The 21,491-nt window shown below is 42.6% G+C and overlaps 1 protein-coding gene across 7 annotated transcripts in view; it reads right to left on the bottom strand.

The window, feature by feature from the left end:
• The window catches only part of KIF21A (kinesin family member 21A), an 863,983-nt gene that overhangs the window by 642,466 nt on the left and 200,026 nt on the right, over positions 1 to 21,491 (bottom strand). For all 7 annotated transcript variants that reach the window (XM_086967225.1, XM_086967228.1, XM_086967231.1 and 4 more), the window contains exon 6: positions 8,994 to 9,161. In XM_086967225.1, coding sequence (XP_086823351.1) covers positions 8,994 to 9,161 — 168 coding nt within the window. The remainder of the gene's footprint in view (positions 1 to 8,993; positions 9,162 to 21,491) is intronic.

The raw sequence follows: 21,491 nt of genomic DNA, 5'->3' as shown, positions 1-21,491 counted from the left end.
GTATATGATTAATTAAAATCTTTACAAAAATATAAAACGCCATATAGCAGTACAAATTATTTAAAATGCCATATAACAGTACAAATTATTTAAAATACAGCAGTTACTATTGTCAATTCACGGTTGTTATTAAGTCCCAATGAGTCTTTCAAGTGTGCTTGAATCTTTCCTGCAATAAATCAAAGAACTTCACAACCTGACAATTCAGTTTAATATCGCTGGAGGAAAAACAAAGTTTAACTGCCTGCCTACAGGTCCGAACGGCATGTGATCTAAAAAACGGTAGCAACAGCTTGAGCCTCAGGTCCATTAGTCTCGGGCAAATACATATCACATGGATGATGTCCTCCTTGCCAGATTTACACAGGCGGCATAGGGCCGAGGCGTGAGTTCTCTCCCATGGCGGCAGGTGCGGTAATATCGGGATAGCTCCAAGGCGCAGTTTCAGGAACTTTTCTTTGATTTTTATTTTCATCCCGATATTAAGATATGCTTGTGGCCGTATTTTGCCGTAATCTCCCACCGTTATCCATCCATGCGCCCTGTTGGCTAGGTCTTTCTTATCTTCTATTGCCGAGATTATTCGGGCAGATTTTTTTGCCAACTTTTTGAAGGACCGGTGGTCTATGGCAGTTTCCCAAGTGTCGGATAAGCCTAGCACATCAAGAGATCCAAAAAGGTAGTCCCTAGGCAGTGAAGTGCGACATCTGAGTAGCTCTTCCCAGACGCTGGCATTTAAGGAGTCAGGGTCTGCGTCGCGGATCTTGCGCCAGTTAGTTACATATGCACTCCGTCTTTCTAGTGTTTGTTTGACAACCCCAAATTCTAAACGAATTTGGGCCGGAGACGCGTATTTGGGAAGATTGAAGATGGCCCTGTAACAATTGGCTATGACTGTGTCTAACAATGCAGCGTCCTTCCCATGCAGCGATTCGCTCCCATAGGTGAGCGTTGGTTGAAGTTTCGCTCGGAGGATTTCAAGGAAGGGTTTAAGGGTGAGGTCAGGGAGTTTAGTCTTTAGTGATTTCAGTGCGAGGTGGGTCATTATTGCCTTCCCTCGGATGGACTGGAGCTGAGGCCTAGACGTGTTCTTAGAATCCAGCACAACGCCGAGGTATTTGTATGTGGCTACCCGTTCGAGCTTTACTCCGTTCAGGTACCAACAAGGGATCCTTTTCTTCCTGTAGTTTACCGTCATGACCTTAGATTTATTGAGGTTTATTTCTAGGGCATTCTTTACCGAGAAGGCATGGGTACAATTCAAAAGATGCTGAAGGCCTATTGGCGACCGGCTTATCAGCACTAAATCGTCCGCATATAACAAACTAGGGAGGGTGGCTTTTCCTAGCTTGGGCGCATGATTACGGCATTTGTCAAGTTCTTCCGGTAAGTCAGAAATAAACAACATATTTAGCCATAATGGAGCTAGCAAGGGGTTCATGTTATCCTATGGACCATCTATCACTTATAGTGTACTTCAATGGTAAGGGCCAAAATAAGGACATATAAGCTTGCACTTCCATGCCAACACTTTTAATATAAGGCGCCCTGCCTCCTGGGCTGAGGAGGCCTCTTTAGGGGTGACTGACATATATTAAAGACAGCACTTTGACCTTGCTACACATGGTGGAGGCAAAGTCTAAATGGAGCTGTTTACACTGTTCCTGCAGTCTGCAATGGCAGGCCTGCGGTCAGTAGTTTACTTGGGTTACTCAGAGCGGCACAAACAGTGCTGTAAGCCCTAGGGACCCCTTTACCACCAAAGCACTGGGTACCACTGGTACCATATACTAGGGACTTATTTCGGGGGGGGGGGTATAAGTCTTTGCCAAATGGGGTTACCAATTCACATTTATCAGTTTGGGGGGAAAGAGCACTGGCACTGGGGACTGGTTAGCAGGAGCCAGTGCACTGTCAGATGCGAAAACCAGCATCTAGTAGTCCACCTCTGGGCAAAAAGTGGAGGGGACACAGCAAAAATGCCTCTTTTCTTACATTTAGGTTCTCAAATATTTTGATTAAGTATTATTGAGTACATATACTGTGAGAGTTGAATTCATGGAAATCACAACCATATGTCCTTCTCAATGGGCAAGAGACTTAACATTCTGTGAATCTGAAAAAAGGAACAGAGATTAAATACTGGATTTCAGGGAAATCAAATCTGCGGAACCAGGGTAGGTTGATGTGTGCTGTACATACAATGGCTGAACTCCTTTATTAGCAGGCACAGCAAGCAAGAGTCAGTCTACCTCTGCTATGAACGTTCATCTCACGAGATGAGGTTGTGCTGAACAAATTACTTACCTTCGGTAATGCATTATCTGGTAGAGACATAGTCTAGCCACAGATTCCTTAACACCCTACCCATCCTCCCCATTCTGCGAACGATGTGGAGTGTAAGAGGCATTTACCCAGGTGTGCAGAAGTACTGCTGAAAAATTTCCAGATCCAGTCTGACGCCTGGGGAGAATTCAAAAGTTAAGGAATTTGCTGCACAATGTCTCTATCAGATATTGAAGCAGTTATACAGAATTTCTTTGGGATGGCACTAAGTTGACTATTTTGACCAAAGAAAACAATGATCTTCTTTCACCTCTGTAAACTAAACTTACTTAGGTCTGTTAGCATAAACTTTTTGCTACCAATCCAAATTCATTGCCAACTGAAATATCTAATGACACAATGCCATATCCATTACATAAATACATCTCTGTTGAAAGGTGACGAGCCCTTTCCTGTTTCAGGTGAAGTAGTGTGGCTCACTGGTTAGAGGCGGCAGACCCGAGAGCAGAGGACGGCCCGGGACCAGGGTTCGATTCCCGGCGCGGCAGGTTTCTGGACCAGGGTCAGCGGACTCGATAATTCTCTCGCCTCGGTGCCCACTCTGATCAGCGATCACACTCGGCAACTCTGGGCATTAGCTTGCCTCATCTTCACTAACGGCCCCACCAGACCGCCGGGGATGCCTGGTCTCACCCTGGAGATACCCATTAAGGGACCATCTCTCAGGGAAGCCAGGAAGGGTTTCGCAGCGGTCGAAGCGCCTTGGGACCCTCCGGGTTAGTAGTGCGCTATATAAATGCCTATACATTTACATTTACAAAGGCGAGACCTATTGGCTATGCCTGTCAGCTAAAATAATTGATTGAAAATCTACGGTCTGTCAATACTTGAACATTTGGCCCTAATTGTGAAACAAAGCCTCTAGATTTGTACTGCTCTGCACTCAAAAATGTTTAAGTGAAGCAGAGATTTATTTTTGGACAAAGAGACACTTAAGGGTTATCACTCGACTATCCAGCAGGAGGCAGAAGAATAAATTATAAACAGAACTTAGGTGAGACTCATGAGAAATGACGGGTCCTATTGAAAGTTAGATGGATCTGTCCACCACTACAACTTTTTCAACATCTAAGGAGGTATTTAATCTGTCTCAGAAGGGTCTAATTCCAACACCATCCTCAAAGAGGAGACAGGGTAAAGTTCACGTAGAGAGAATTTTTCTGTGTAGCAGGGCTTGTCAATTTGGATGGAGGTCAAGCAGTAGTCCAATTAAAGCACATCCCTTGATGGGAATCAAACACGTTTTGCCTAGTTTTAGCATAATGTTCTATCCAAGAGCTTGCCTATCATAACACATTTTAGGATAGTCTTCCAGAAGACAACTTTTTTTTAAATGATCTTGCAGCAGAAATTGGATATTCTGTCCTGCTAGATTACATTTTAAACAACTCTCAAAACAAAGAGAAAAAAACAACTGGAGCATCCTCTTCAAAGTCACAAAGCCACAAAACGAACAAAATTATGACCATTTTAGTGGAAAGTCATATTGCTGCAAGGAAAAACTCAAGAATGTCAGCCTGGAGATCGTACACACCTATACCTAGACTTACACAAGCCAAGCCTGCAGGGTAAGGGTACTTTACTCGAATTGCAAGAGATGCCAGGATAACTGCGAGAGACTGTTTCACACACATTCATTTACTTGTATTGTAGAGTACTGTTCACTTGGTATGGCACTATTTCATTTGCATCCAGAAATGGTCCTATTAAGACTTTGTGGTTCCAATGGCTCATAAAAATACTTCTATATATAAACCCAACTTGTAAAAGAGGGAGCAAGTTGTCCTGTATAATGACTTGATCTTTCTGGCTAATATTATTTGATCAGCCCATGCACGGATTAGAGTAACACACTGACATTATGTTTGCAAAGGGGCGTTACCATCAGTTACAAACTTTCAAAAACATAGAAAGGCGGAGGTGAAACAGAAAGGATTGGTCTTAAACATGTATTTATCTTATCCTACCAGAAAGTAGAGGAACTAGGAAAGCTTTCAGTTGAGGAGTATGTGCAAGTAAGAATCCTGAATATCGAAAGGCATCAGCTAGAAATCCAACATTAGCACTTACAAGACACAAGCAAGAGTGATCAGCATGCATTTTTCTTTCTTGGGGAATTTGTTCAGAAGACACAGACTGGAGAAAATGGCATCCACTCTTTGTGGGGAGCAAAAATACTTTGAATTATAATGCAAATTCATTTTAAGTCACTATCTCTCTACCATGTCCTTCTTTAAAAAAATGCAATAAGGTGGACAGCACCTCCTGGATGGAAATGCAACACTATTGGCCAAGTGGGTCATTGCAAGACACTGAGGAAAAGTAAAGCCGCCAACGTTCCCAGAGCGGCAATGGACTGGTGTGCCAAAAAAAGCAACAGTTTAAGCCGCAAGGGGCTACCCTCAAACACCAAAAAATCTGGGGCAAATAGTGTGACTTAAGGACTAATGTGGAAGTGAGGCTATTTAAGGCGGCAACCGGATAGGGGGCGTTACTGTGAAAGCAGTAAAGTTTGTTGTGTGCAAATGTTCACATATTTTAAAAATTTATAAAATGTTGGTTATAAAACAAATTGCAAGCATGTAATGTGAGGGAGGCAGAGCAAAAGAATACCAAAAATTAGAAGGTTTTTCTAAAAGATTGGTGAAAGCAGCTATAAAGGCCAGACCATCTGACAGAGTCTCTTGGAGCTTGTTTTATAAAATTCTGCCTCTGCAGACAAACTGTCCTTTAGCTTTTTCCTGAAGATAGTTAGTGAGAAAGGGAGACAAATATATTATTGTAGCACATTCCAGACAGTAAAAGTATGCAAAGAGGAGAAGCCTCCGCAGTGATTAATGAGATGAAACTTCGGTACTGTTATCAGTTTTCTCTGTACTCCACATGTTACATCTGTGGAGATAAAGCTGCTCCCCCCGCAAGCAAAATAAAGCGGAGGTTGATTGTTGAAGCATCTGAAACAAAGGTAAGCGGTTTTGAAATAGAGGCAGTCTACCACAGGCACGCAGTGGTGTCCTACAGGAGTTGAGGACACATTACCTCTTTTTCCAAAGTCCAACTACTGATTATTTTGATACAAGCAAGGAGAGGGCTAAATTAATTGCCCTAGTACCTACACAAGTCCTCTTGAGGCTCCATTCGTCAATGAATCACAGTATAGGAACGTGACAAAGTCTTGCAATTCTGGGTAAACCATTTAATTTCCCTGCGCCTAAAAATGTGAAAATCAATGCTATATATGAAAAATGTAAGCTAATTATGTAATTCAAAATGTAAACCCCCTACTTGATGTACATGATATTACACTGTCTGCCAACACAACCCACAAAGTACAGTGCACTACTTCCCTTTGGCTAGGACTGCGTTATAAGAATACCGATATATACATGTATATACGAGATGAAAACAGTGTTGTGCTTTCTTCTGCTATCTTGGCTGACTCCCAAAAACCACAAAAACCCCAAAGCAAGAGAGAGATGGGTTTAGAGAAAGGCAGTAACTTCAAACATCTGGCAGATTTTGAGACAACTTTCAAGTTCCATGATAACTCAACCATTTTTCCAAAAACGTTATGTCAATATTACAAGACATGACACATATCTTTGCTTGTCAGAGTTCAGTGCTAGAGTTACTGAGCCACCGATTTCTAAAAATGCTCATTTTGATATTGGAAAATTCCTTGTCACCAGAAACCACCCTAATGAGCAAATTACATATTCATTTAGTTGTCTCTACAGGAGCCCATGAGAATATCTGGCCAGATGACTGATGGCCCAGGAAACAGAAGACCATTCTGCCCCCAAAAATATATTTTTGCTAATAATATGCCCTTTTTTAGATTCTCTGCCTGATGACACACTATAAAGAAATAGATGTAGAGAAATTGAGGCCTAAAACACCACAAGATAAAGGAGCTATGTTTATTGCAACCATTAAAACTTTCCTTGCTTCTTTAATTCTCGTAGTTTAATTTCACAAGGGCATGTCCCTGAAATGGCTCAATACAAGTAGGTACTCACAGTGTACAGGCCTTTATATTGACTGCCAATTTGTGAGATTCTTGTAGATAGACATCGATCAAAAGAAGCGGTTTAATTTGAGGTAATCAGTTAAAAGGTAAGGAAGGACGGACAAGTGACAACACCAAGCCCACTAATCATCAGCAGACATAGATGCCAGGTTTCATAGATGCGTGATTTGATGCACTAGTCCAGGTTTTTTTCTTTGAATTCTGGGACTTGTAGTCCTGTTTTATAATGAAATAAAGAAGACTACAGTTCGCAGAATTCAAAGAATGGATTGGATTGGAGCAGCACCCTCACGCAGGTACCTGGGAAACTTGACAGGGCTGGGCAGACCTTACAAACAGCCTGCACCTGTAACTCACTGAATAAATAGCAATAGCAAATCCAACAGGTCTCATCTTTGAAAGGTAGGTGCTGGCCCATTAGCTATGCCAATGGTTGTTTCCATTGGCATTGGACTTCCATGAAAATGGTAGCAGGTGCGTCAAGATACAGGCACATGCACAGCGGCAATCTTGGAATGTTTTTTTCTTCATGAGAAAATCCATTCTAAAATTTTCACCTATAACAATGTATGCACACGCATAGCAGCTACCTTTGAATGTTTTTTCTTTAATAGAAAAACTTTCCAAGAAGGCACCAGTAAATATTAATGCTTTATGACTCAGAGGTCATATTGGCATTTTTAACTTATTGTTGTTACACGGCCAAGAACCATTTTGAAATTATAAATTAAACATAAAAAGTGTGCAGGAGCATCAAAAACAAAGAATGGGAAAGCCTGGAGTCACTGCATTTTCCATACCCTCGGGTAATAAAAAGTAAAAAAATAAAAATTGAAAAGGACTAATAGCACTATAGAGCAAAGAATGAGTGTGTGGGGGGGGGGCGGGGTTGATAATCAGATACAGAGGGGGAGGGGCACTTTGGAAAATAGAAATGACATTTAGAAAAAATCAATACTTTAAAAAACGGGGTGCAAGGCTGGCAAGTAAAGGACAAGTGGGAGAGCTGAAAGATTGTCAGGGCATAGATGCCAGGTGCGAATGATTGCAGGACAGAGCAAAGACAGCAATACACTACCAGTAAAATGCTGAAACAAAAATCCAAAAATGCTCCCTCAAGGCAGCAGTGGAAGAAAGAATACAACTAATCTAATCATAAAATGAAGAATCCAAAAGACTTTTGGGACGGGACAAACAAGAAGAGGGAGGAAGGCCACTGGATTAGGGAAAGGGAACAAAGGGACTAGAAAGTCATCAAACCATGAACAATGTTTTGATACAAAGCCAACTCTAAACCTTTACTAAATACAACAAGCCTGTTTGCTAGAAAGCAGCCGAAGCGGTCTGTAGATGAGATCTAAAAATTGTTTCTTTACGGACGTAGGGCCATATGTATCAAAAAGTCATTTTGCGATTCTCAAATAGCGATTTTTTGCGAATCGCTATTTAAGAATCGCAAAATGCTATGTATGTAGGATTTGCAATAAATTTTGCGAATCCTACATATTCCTTAATTGCTAATCTCAAATTGCGATTCGCAATTAAGGAATACCTCCCCGTTCATTCCTATGGGCCTAGAGCCCCTTAGGAATGAATGGGAAGACATTCTCAATTTGCGATTAGCAATTAGCGAAACGCAAATTGAGAATGCAATTTCAAGGGTGTCAAAAGAACACACTGTTGCCCCCCTGAAATAAGCATGGGTGCACATGTGGTACACATACATGCCCTAAGGGCATGTATGTGCGTCACATGGCACTTTGAAAAATGCTTAAAAGTGCATTTTTCAAAGAAATTGCAAATTATCACCAACTTTTAGTTGGTGGTAATTTACGATTCCTTAAGGCGAAATTGCACTTTTTTGGTGCTTCTTACATTGCATTTAAGGAATCACAAATTTTGAGATTCCTTATTTTACACGCAGATTAGCTTCATACATACCATTTAGCAATAATGCGATCGAATTTCGGCGTTTGCCAACGCATTTGTGCTTGATACACATGGCCCTTAGTGTTATCTAAAGAATGGAGGCAGTTCCATCATTTTCACCATATCAGACAGCACAATTTAATTCAAGCAGACCGACCCACATTATAACTTAAAAAGTGTACTGACCTAATACATGTACCTGTATAATGCCTACCATCATTTATAGTTCATCAGAACAGAATCCAGAAATGTAATACTAAATTTAAAGTTTTGTATAGGTTACGTTTATGGCTGTAGGGTGTACTGAAATGCAAATATCATTAGGTTAAAAGGGGCTTAATGCAACAGCTTTCTGACATATTGTAATTTTAAGCGAGGATGTTCGCTATTAAAATGATCATGTATTTCCAAATCAGCGAATAGCACGCCAATACATCGATTTGTTATATTTCCAATGTATAGCACCCCAACCGACATGATTTCCCATAAAAATATTAAAAGCTAGCAGAAATGTTTCCAAGGTCCGAAATCTTACTTGTATCCAATTTAAATTGGCCTTTGTGAGCTGTGGCACCGAAGCCTTTGTTCGCTGCATCATTAAGGATTAGCACGGCGGGATTATTGCACAGAGGATGCCAAGAAAGAAAAACTAATTAGCAGCCCGAGGAGACAAATCACTTCAACTTACCAGCCCACAGTTGATGGAAATCCCCTCCTTGGCCCGCTCTCCGGTGGCTCCTGTGCGCTTTAATCTCTCAGATCCCGCAAGATCCACAAAATGAAACTTGGCAGTAAGGGTTTCAAATTCGCTCATCTGGGAAGATTCCGAAATCATTCGGTTATCAGTCTCGTTGTCCTGTAAGAAACACAGATAACAAAGAGTTTAGATTTAAAATTAGGACTAAGCAGCATGAACTATTTTCTTTTACACAGCAGAGAAAACTGCCAAACACAAAACCAAAATACAATTGTATGTCAAACTATTCTTCTGAAATAAGCGTATCTACTGCAAACATGACGATATTGGCAGCAAGTGAAGCCCAAAAACCACATCACGTTTAGAGAAAGAACATTAACCACCAGCAATCGTCAGGCAACATGTATGAGAAAGAGCCCTCTTTCTGCATGATTGCCCCCACTTTTTGCTGAATTGTTGATGTGCTTTGACTGAGTCTGCCCTGAGCTCCTGCTAATCAGGTACCAAGGGCCTATGTTCTTTCCCTAAAACTGCATTAATGTCTAAAACTAATTGGCATCTCTGGCCACAGGTCAGCCCCTGGTAAATGGTAGCACAGGTACCCAGGGCACTGTGACCAGAGAAGGCCTCTAAGGGTTGCAGCACTTATTGTGCCACCCTTAGAGGTCCTGTACCATTACAATAACACACTACCTTTACAGGCTGCATGTTTTGGTGCAGAACAAAGTGAAGAGTCGACATGGCACAGATCTCTGTGTGCCATGCCTACAATCCACTGTCCTGCCATAGGTCATTCACCCCTCTAGCTGGGTGCACTATACCAGTGGGGAGGGTACAGGTGCATGAGCCCTGTACCCCTGCAGTGTCTACGTCCATTATAAGGCATTGAAAGTGCAGTGCTGCCATTAAGAGTATATGGTGCTTGGAGTTTATCATTACGAACTCCACAGTACAATAATGGCTACACTGAAAACTGAGAAGTTTGGTATCAAACTTCTCAGCACCTTAAACCCAACAGATGCCAGTGGGGGATTTAATGAACAATGCACACAGAGGGCATCTTAGAGATGCCCACTGAAAACTAACCTACCACTAGTGTCCAGGCTGAGTAGCTGCTTTCAGCTTCCACCACCAGACATGTTTCTGGACCCCTGGGTCGAGAGCCTGCTGCTCTCTGAGGCCTGAAACAATGCACATCTTGGGACAAGGTGCCAAGCCTCCTCCCCCAGGATGGGCAGGGTTCACGAAGGGGAAGCTTCAAAGGTTTGCCACCTTTGTGAGCTTCCCCAGGCCACTTGCTGCTTTCAGCAACTGTTCCTCACTGGTTCTGACCCCCAGTTTAGGCGGTGGGAACCTGCGGGGAAAAAAGTGAAGAATAGAGGTGCGCTCACCTCTGCCAACTCCACCCCTCAGGTGGGGGACGCGAGGTGAAGCACAACTCTCAGTCCCTGCCATCTTGCAGATGGGGGGGGGACTCAGCCAACCAGGGACAGGCTCATGCCCCCCTCCCACTGGAGGGTGGCACAATAGGGGTGTACCCACCTATTTTACCTTTACCTACCTTTTACCTACCTGCAGTGCCCCTAAATTTAGTATTTAGGGGCACCCCTGAACCTTGCTTCCTCAGACAAGAAGAAACTACAAGAAGAAGAAGAACCAAACAGCCGTGCAGCAGCTAACAAGAGAAAGACGCCCACTGACTTGGCCCCAGCCCTACCGGCTTGTCTCCACCTAGAACCTGCTCCTGCGAAATCCCGGTGTGTCCTGCAGCCAGCAACCTCGAAAACCCCGGAGGACCTGCCTGCCTTCAACCACAAAGACTTTTTCTCCCGTGAACACCAGATTTGCTCATCTGCAACCTCTGGCCCCGGCCGGAAACCGCAAATTTGCACCACTCTGCACCTGCCGTTCACAGCCCAAGCGGGCCAACAATACGAGGAGGTCACCCCGGCGATCCTGACCAGAGATCCGGCGACCCCTGACCTGCCTCCAGCCGACGCCTGCAGCCTAAATCCAGAAGGTCCTCTCAAACGCGACCAGGAGCTGGTAAGAAGATAAAACCCCAAAATACACCCCTGCACCTGATGCCCCACGGCCTTAGGTGTCCATACCGACGATGCCGAACCAATCCCGAACTTCCCAACTTATTTCCCGAAGTGGTCGTCGCACCCAGAAGACCTTCGTCCCCAAGCCTACAATGCTTTGCAAACCGGATGTTCCCCATTGAAATCAACAGGGCGCCCGTCACTGAAATTGCACCCTGCACCCGGCCGCCCTAGTGCCGCTGAGGGTACACCTTTGGTGCTACTTTGTTTCCCCATTTGCCCTGAACTATAGTCCAGGAGCTTTGCTCGCATAACCCAATGGCCTGCTCGTCAGCAGCCACCAACCGGAGGCCCCCTACTCCCCGATGGATAACATTGGGCCTCAACACTCTGCAGCCAGCCGCCCTAGTGCCACTGAGGGTTTAACAAGAGTGCACCTTTGACACTGGGGGACCCCTGGATCTACCCCCAGAACCTCAACTCCCACTACCAAATACTTACCTTTAAACCAATAACACTATTTTCCTCCATAGGATAACATGGACTGTTTTTCTTGGGAAAGGGAGGAGTTTGAAAAACTAAATAAATTCTTTAAAATTGCACTAACTAACAAAAACGATTTTAATTATCTGTTTACAGGAAATGTCCCAGAGTAGTATGCAGGTATACTACTCTGAGTAAAAAAAGTAATCTCAAAAGTAACTTACCTGTAATTTTACTGAAAAGCCCATTAAAGTCTATGTACTGTATGTATAAAGTATTGCATTTCTCTGAAACCATACTGTAAGTCATGCATATACTATTAAAAAATTCAAACTGTATTACAACTGTACATTTACCGCAAAGTACTTATCACTGACCTGAGCCAGGCTTGCTTGGTTCATAAAAATAAAATAACTAAAAGAATATACAAAACCAATTGGTCTGAAGTTCAGATTTTGAGGATGTGAATTCATTTGCTGAGTGTGTACAACAAATGCTTAACACTTTCCTCTGATACTGTCTTACTGCTGGACCAAACTACCAAAAATAGAGAGTGAGGTGCTTTCTAACTTCACCTCTGCCTACATTTGGGGTACCACAGGCCTCTGTGCACACTATACCTCACTTTGGTATAGTATATACAGAGCCAGCTTCCTACAACACATCTTTCTCTTCATAATCCCAAAGCTTGCAAGCAACCATTTGAGTGTAATGAATTCTCCCAAGTCCCCCAATAACTCCCTGATCCTGAGGTTCTTTGAAGTAAGAGTTTGTCATTATGCAAAATGAGGGGTGCAGACTCGTGAGCTTAAAATATTCCCAAATCTGCAGCATCCAAAGTGGGATTTAACCAGGCATTATAAAGTAGTCATATTAGTTCAAATGAACAAATGCGAAGTCATACACAAAGACACTGCCCATGTAGCATGAAAAACGGAAGAGAGTTTTCTTAAATGAGCGAGCTCTGGATAAAGGACAAATAAGTCTACGATGGTCATCCTCACAGGACTAAGTCAAAGAAGAACCTTTTGATTACAAATGGGTTGATAAACATGCTCATCTAAGGCTTTTGTTCCCTAATTTCCAATACACTTGACACAGAATACATACAGTGCTTTTGTCTAACTGTTCCCTTTTTGGGATTGGCCATTGTGGAGCAGGGAAGGATCTGATCCGAGCAAGACTGCTCCTGTATCGTCATTAACACCTTGGCTGCTAGGTGTTTTCCCCTCCTATGCTGACTTTTCGTCAATCCTACTAATCATGACGAGCTCAGCTCGTCATCAGCACAGCTCAACCGTGCATCATGACGAGCTGAGCTCGTCATGAGCATGGAAAGGGTTAACTCAGTCCCAATGTGAGGAAATATTTAACCCTTTATTTTGTGAATAAAGTGCAGGCCAACCAGCATTCTTTGATGAAGACAAGCAGGGTTTGTATTCAGATTAATAACTGTTCATCTATTTCATAGTCTGACATCCAGTTTTCTTGCAATCCTCTTCCTGTACGGCAGACACCAGGTTCCAGGGACTTGTTGGATCTGCAGTTGTTCGTTTCTCTGGCACAATCTATAATATCAGGTTCTTCCAAGGACCCTATTCCCCCGGCTAAGCTCTGCCTGTTAGACTCTGATATCATGTTTGCTCAGATTAGACTTCTTAAAACAAATTTGTCAGGGGACTATTAAAAGTTCCAATCAACACCCCCCTGATACCCCTATTCTTAGATCTTAACATTAAACACACAGATCAGCACGCTATATTGAGACCATTGCTGTTGTGGGTCAGATTATGGACAACCCTGGAATTATATGACTATAGAAATGGGCTGAAGGAAGTATTAGAGCTGGATAGAGATAATAAGATCTTTTGGTTTAAGCATGTAAAAAACTGGCTTACCAAGCTCGGATTATTACACTTTTGGAACGAGCCTGAATCTCTAAACCCAACTTCCAAGAAAATTGTTAAATTAAGCTTCTGGTCATACGTGAATCATGAATCTGTGTATTCAAGAACTCACGGCCCTCTTACTGAAAAATTTCTTTTGGCAAAAAATGAGGCTCTATTCGAACAATTTCTAGATTAAATTCAACCTCCACTGGCTAAATCCTTTTATCTAAAATTTAGGTATGGAACGTTGAGGATAAAAGTAACTGAGAAAAGATGGGGGAAGACTGATAAAGAATATTGTACCTTGTGCACCAATAACCAAAGGGAGGACATTTTCCACATACTGTTTTTTTGTCCCAGTTATGATAAAGCTAGGAAAAAGTGGATAGTCCCCTTGTGCCGTAACATCGGCTCTACTTCCCATAGGGAAGCTGGCAGAATCCTAAGCGTGGACACCAGTCAAGTAATCGTGTTCGGTATTAGCAAATTTCTATTGTCCACTTATTTTGTTAGAAGGAAATTATCTCTTTCATTTTAAACTAAAGAAAGCTGCTATTCAGACTCCCTGGAATCATGAACAAAGCCAATGCATTGCATTTTTAATTCTGGTTGTCTAAATTCAATTTAATGTCTTTTTAACTTTTCTACTGCTTTTAACATTTTAATATTTATCTGATACTGTGCCAAACTGAAATTATAAATCATGTGCTTTTATTGATGAAATACTAGCTAACGTGTTAAATTTGATGAAATGTAGAAGTAATGCAGTACTAGGGTGCCCATTATAACGAATGTTATATTGTTGTATATTTTACCATGAACTGTATATTTTATTGTTATCTTTTATGTTGCAATGCAACGAAATAAAGATTGAAATTGAATTGAATTGAATTGACTTCTTAATTGTTCACTGCAGGAAGGTCTCATTCAGCAAGTGTGGAAGCATGTCACTGTCCTTCCTCTTTTGAAGAAACCCAACCTGGATCCTACCAATTGGTCTAATTACAGACCTCTCTTTCTTCTCCCTATTCTGTTGAAAATTCTTGAAAAGCATGTCTGCACCCTACTTTCAGCTTTTGTGGAGTCTCAGGATTTTCTACATTACTCCCAATCAGGGTTTAGAGCAGGACAGTGTACTGAGTCTGCCCTCCTAGGAGTCACAGAACATTTCAGGCAGATCCTAGACGAGAGTTAGACAGGAGCCCTGATTTACTTAATCTCAGTGCCGCTTTCTATACTGTGTCCCATGACATTCTTTTAGGGAGACTGGCACACCTGGGGATCCTGGGGATATCATGGTTTTCTTCTTTCCTGAAGGGCTGTACCTTTCTGGTCTCTTCAGACAGCTCCTCATCCATGATTCATGCTTTAACCTCTGGGGTTCCTCAGGGGTTGGTATTAAGTCCTGCACATTTCAATAACAATGTGCGTACTCTAGCTGACCTGGAGGAAAGCGGGCATCTCACCCTATTCTCCTATGCAGATGATACCCAAATCATCTTTTTATCATCTGCTCGGAACACAGCTCCATGTCCTTGAACTCCTGTTTGGATCAGGTAGCCTCATGGATGAATTACAAATCTCTGTACACCACTCGACTCTACACCACTCCACTGTACGGTATTCTACTCTATGCCACTCCACTTTACAACATTCGACTCCACACCACTGCACGCACTCAACGCCATTCCACACTATGCCACTCTACGCCACTCCACTCTATGCTGTTCAGCTCTATGTCACTCCACTCTATGCCAAGCCACGCCACTCCACACCACTCCACTCTTTGCTAGTCCACTCTACCGCACTCCACTGTATGCCACTCCACTCAACGGCACTACACTGTACAATTTGAAACACTTATTAAAAATAAAAACCAATGAAATTCAATAAATAAATATATATAATCAAAGGTTAAAACAAAGTTAGGAAAACTTTATTTTTTCTATACAAACTAAACTTAAACTAGACAAACACTGGAAATTCTAAAGTTATAGCTCTACCTTAATTTTATAATTTACACACCACCTTCAAATTACTATAACTCGCACACCTCCAAACACAGTATTGTCAACTCGCTAGCCACACTACATTAACTATAACTCGCGCTTTAATGATGCACTGCTCATACCCTTTCATAATACATCAAGCATAGTAAGAGAAATCACAGCTTTCATAACAACACTTATGACATCTCAACTGAGATGATTTGTGAGAACACGGTATGATAGAGTGGCGAGTATAGTTAATGTCATTTGGCTAGCGAGTTGACAACACATTGCTCGCCGGTGCATGAGGGTGTTTTTTTTATTTCCCCAACCACTTCAGCAACGTTAGGCAAATCTGCACTAAACTTTCCAATAAAAAAAATACCTTCTCTCCTTTATCTAAAGATTCACAATGATCTATCAAGAGGTAGTAAAGAAGAAAAAGGTTGGGAGGCAGTGGTCCCGAAATTGCAATTTCCAATGCTAATTCATGCAGGAAACCTTTCTCTACGATACTGGAAAGAATGGCTGAATGAAATTACACCAAATCTGGCAAAAAGTTAGAACTTTACTTCATTAACGTGCTTTTTTGTGACTGTGGTGATTTGGTGTAAATCTGGGATGCTGCTGTATAGAAATAAGCTTTTAAAGACAGGTACCAGGTGAGCATAAAGAGGTCAACAAATTATGAATACCTGAACCATTGATCTCTAAATAAGATCTGACTGGCCAATTTAAGAGACAACAAAATCCTGACATATTGTTCATGTTGGCTGGCCACAACAAGGACAACATGTTGAGGCATCCATTACAGGAATCCAAGTCAGAGTATCCATTGAAGTGAATTGTAGTAAAAGCCTATTTTTGAGACTCGCAAAAAGCAGCACACATATGACGGGTGATAACAGTTTTAGCCCCAATATAAATCATATTTTGGTGTTAATATACTGGTTTTCGGAATTCTGGTGTGTTCTCAGGTGATTGTGCCCTGTGAAACATGCTGTCCGTCTGTTGAGATTGGTGAACCATGTTTGAGGTAAACTTTTTTTCTCTCGTGATTTTTTTGTAGAGGTTATGGAAGGTGCTCCAGACGATAAAATTAAATCACTTTTTCTACACCTTTACACCATGTTCCTTAGTCATGTGAAAATAAAGTTTGAAATTCTGTTTAAAACTATATATATATATATATATATATATATATATATATATATATATATACACACATATATACACACACACACACACGCACATATGGTTCAGATGCACTTTTTATTGAAAAGATTTTTTTTGCTTATGACTTCTGGCGCAGTGGACGGACATGCACAAAAATTGACATTCTATCAATGCACACAGCTGAGTTTGGGCAGAGCAGGTTTTGTGATGATAAATCCAGGGACAAAGGGTTAAGGAATGGGGTGTGTGTGAAAAAATGTTTAATAACTCATTTTATCTCGCCTAGGAAATTTTGCAGAAAGATAGAACAAAAACCACTGAACAAACTTACACTAAGCTCGGCATCAACGTTGAACTTTAGTGACTTTTTAGGTCTCGCCTGGAATTAGCATCCGAAGGATGCGTCCAGGTGGAGACTTATAGCTAGCTGCTTCGGGAGAATGAAGGACAAGAAAGTGCCATGCGCTTCTCTTCGGCTGGATTTCACTGCGTGCACGCGCACCCACACTCACGCATGCGCACATACACAGCCACACGCATACACAGGCACACCCCCCCCCGTCTCCGCCGCACCTACACACACACTAGCGCACCTACATGCACACACAGAGGCCCCCCACACACACACCAGTGCACCTACACACACGCACGCACACATACAAAGACCCCCCTCCCACCGCCGCCATCGCACACATACACACACACACAAGCGCAACCCCCTCCCCCCTAGAACTAAGCCCCACTTACCGCCATTCGGGACTTCTGTAGCCGGGGGTCTCCCTCGGGCATGGGAGCCCCGCTCTCAGGCACTCTGTGGGCACGTGCGCGGGACTTCCGAAGACGGAAGTCCCGCCCAAAGGAACTGAGTCAAACGCGCATGCGCAGTGACCAGACGATAGCAAAATCATTTTCACTGTCACCATCATGCCCCTATCGTCAGGATACCGCCCACAGATTGGGTTCGAAGGACAACCAGAACTTGCTGTCTGCCTGGCTGTCTTGTTATTTATATGTGTCTGGGTTGCTAGCGCGTCACGCCGCCAACGCTTCAGACCCGGGAGGTGAGTAGGGTGTTAGAGCGCCCCGGATTGCCAGGAAGCAGCGGGCGTGCAGGGTCCCGTTCTTTGAAATGGACAATGCAGCGCTGCAGGCGAATGCGAGAGCTTGAGAAATTACCGCTGAGCGCTGCATAGTGTATTGTGTGTAATGGCCTACAGCTGCTTGTTGCGTTGCCTTCACCCTGTATTTCGTGCTAGTGACTGCTTTGGCTGTCAGTAGGAAAGTTGCTGTGCTAGTAGCACTGACAGTAGTGGGGGAGGAGTCGGCTGTGGCTGCAACGAGTGGGTTTGCTGTGGTTGCATACTAAGAGTGCGTGTGTGCAAAATCTGGGTATAGTACTGTGTGCGGTGATTTCTGTAGTACTATGCGCACCCCAGAATCCCTTTTGTATCTCCCCCACGACACCATAGCTGCAGTACTACTAGAGTGCATGTGTGCACGTACTCTGGTTATGGGAGCCGCGTGTATTCGTTAGCTGGCTGCGGTGCGAGCAGCGTGGGTGTGAGCCCCGCTTGCCGTGGAGGTTCCACGGATGCATTACTGCTACTTGTAACCGTAGGTGCTGTGCTGGCCCCGGCTGTAGTGTAACTGAAGATACTGGACTAGCAGCATGTGCTCTGGCTGTAGTACTAGTAGTTTGTGTTTGCGCGTGCTCTACTTTGACAGCAGTGCTCGTAATTTGTGGGTATCGCTACAGCATACACACCTTGCTGTAAAGTAGACCTTGTGTATACTGCTGGGGGTGGGTGTGTGTGATCATCTCTAGTAGGTGCCCGACTCCTGTGTGTCATGTCTGTATTACTAACTGCGCACAAGCACTGCTGCAGTGTGCTAGTAATTTCATATCCAGTCTGGTCCCTCATAGTCCTGCCTCGTTTGGAGCTGCGGTTCCATTCTTCAGTGACAGGCTGATGATATTAATTAGTTGATTCCTGTAGGCGGGTGGGCTTGTCTGGCGTGCCCAGTTCACACAGCCTCCCTCATCTGACCAGTGGATGCCTGAAACGCAGAAACCTTTCACGGTTTCTTGCACGCGTTATCTTTAGAGGCGCGAGTTCACATGTAAACATCCCAGCCCTCGAGCCCTCCACATCCTACCTCCAATTTGGCAGTTCCCATCGACTCGGCCAATAGTAAACGTGCATGTTCACGATCCTCGCTTTGTATGTTCTCATCTGGGCATATAAAAACCCTATGTTTGCTACAATCATGCCTTCGTGGGTGCTCTGTATCTGCAGCATCTGTTCGCTCATATTAAAGACCTATGTTTGCTACAATCATGCCTTCGTGGGTGCGCTGTATCTGCAGCATCTGTTCTCTCATATTAAAGACCTATGTTTGCAACAATCATGCCTTCGTGGGTGCTCGGTATCTGCAGCATCTGTTCTCTCTGTGTAAATGCCCGCAGTTAAGTAATGTGTAAGCACAATATTGAATATATAACTTATAAAACCGATTTTCCTCAACTTTGTTAAACAAGTTGCACACATAGCAAATCGTTAGCCTTGTTTGTGCCTAAGATGTGCCGATACATCTTATGTACAACGTTTTGTAAACACCGCATTCCTTCTGAGGAAGCAGTTTGAAATCAAACCACACATCTGCCCGACAAGTATGACGGGCAGCTGTAGGTTGCCGGATCTCAAGTTTTGTGATCGCTGTGTGTTGTCATTTATTTACATTTCACCAATTAAAATTACAGCTGCATATCTGGAATGCATTTTTGCGTCATGCTGCTGTAGCGCGGCTATTCTCAACAGTTTTAAAACGTTACCTTTTTTATTCCTTTCTGGTCTTGGCATTTAACCCCCTTCTTTTTTCGTGCCCTACAGACTATTAAGAAAGATTTATTGCTAACAGTTAGTGTTCTTAATCTTATAGTTGCATCGCTGATTCAATAAATATCGTCTCGGCATACTGCAATCTCTTTTCCATAGTAACTACTCGTCCGAGCTGGTAAAGCAGCCAGCAGCATTAAATTCATAATCTGTAGTTAGACGTTCATTGTTCTCCTCAAGGGGTATGACCCACATTAATAATACATAGCTAGCAATACTTTCTCGAGTGCTTGTGTTAACTAGATTATGTATTTAACAATTGCCAATCATGCATGCCCTTCGACCCCGTGTGCTGCACTGCCTGACCTTACCTAACCCTTCCACCGCTGGTATATTTTAGCTTGTGGTTATGTGGTCTAGGTTGCGACTTTCCCTTGGGTCAAAGCGTCAATTTGTTACTCTTGCTAATCTATCCTGTTGTATCTGTTTTTAGCTTTTTAGTTGCTGAAGCTAAGCATTCTAGTTCTTTTGTACTGTATGTGTAACTAGTGTAAATTATCTGTATGGTTATTTTACTGTATGTTGTAAAGTAAACTCTGTGCAGAGTAACTTCACGCTTTATTAATAGAGATGCACATATATTCTGTCTCAAAGCATGTTTTTACTATCCTTTAACCACTGGGAAGGACGTGACCCCCCCCCCCACACTATTCGTTTTCTCAGTCCTTGCAAGCGCAGGACACCTGTATGGTACAGGCATGCTCACGTTACAAAATCTACCCCGCTTTTCTCACCGGTTCAGTCAGACGTTCCTGTAGTTGAACATTACCTAGTAATAGCCATAGAGATGCAGACACATGTGTGAGCTGCAAGGTTATTAACACAGACCTATTTATAGTCAAATGGAAGTACGTATCGTTAGAATGTCTACAAAGAACCCACGAGGCCCGATTCATCACGATTTCGTAGTGACTCTCTCATGTGACCCTCATGGCGTCCTCGTGAATTCCAGAGCACTGCGAGAGTAAGTTGCATTTTTTCACAGCGAAGTCTTTGCGTCTTGTGTCCGCTGTAAATTAGCTTTCTTATCTTTGGGGTTGATACGGCGTTTAATAGCCATTCAGCAGCAATGTACTTGGCATCTGAAGAAGATTAGAATGTTTCTTTACTACTGGCAGTGCGCAGATGTGGAAAATGCCCCAATTTGATGCATGTTATCCTTGCTACTTTAAAGTACACAGGCATGCTCTTGCTCCTCTTTCACAGCTCGTCCCAGGTGCTGTAAGGTTTCTTGAAGCCACTGGGCAGAAGGTCTTGTGGAGCATATTAAGCAGATGAATGTACATTTTTTACACCAGGTCATGAAAATCCTGCATTGTTTGGGCTCTACATGGATCCCTGGCTAGAGTAGAAACTAGGTGCCAGATAATGCACATTCTGATTTTATCATATTTCAAATTTTCACTCTCTCAATTTTCTATTGGACATCTTCTGAAACCTTTACAGGTGTGGTGGTAGGTCATTCACACTTCAAGGTCTGTCCTTACTATGCTGATGGGTACTTCTCTTTCGCCCCCTGTCTTTGCTTTTACCATTCTTCCCACTTGTCTCTCCAAGCGCTCACATAGCCTTAAGTGACTTATCTGAAGCCAAAAAAAAACTCAATCTTGTAATTGTCTGAGAGTGATTGGGAAATGCTTCAAATTGAGTTTTTGTGAATACATTTGCATGCAAAAAATTGAACCTGCACAAAGATTAATATTTAACAAACATACAGCTGTAATTGAAAATACAGGACTTTTCATCCTATTTCTCTTGAGTATCCCACCAGTAGAGAGGGAGCAGCTGAGGAGCTGCACCAGACTGCAGACTTAAAGCAGATTATAGAGTAACACGTGGAAAATACAATGAACATAATCTTCACAAAAGTTATTTACAAAAGATATTGCCATTATAAATTACAATAACTTTTATTTAAGTATTAATTATTAAAAAAAATTAAAGATATTTTTATTTGTAATATCAATACATCTAAGTCACATAAATACAACACATATAGCATTATAAATGC

The sequence above is a fragment of the Lissotriton vulgaris genome, chromosome 1_1 (assembly GCF_964263255.1).
Source record: "Lissotriton vulgaris chromosome 1_1, aLisVul1.2, whole genome shotgun sequence".
NCBI lineage: Eukaryota > Metazoa > Chordata > Amphibia > Caudata > Salamandridae > Lissotriton > Lissotriton vulgaris.
The sequence above is the reverse complement of the archived record's forward strand: the minus strand, read 5'-3'. Positions and strand labels throughout refer to the sequence as shown.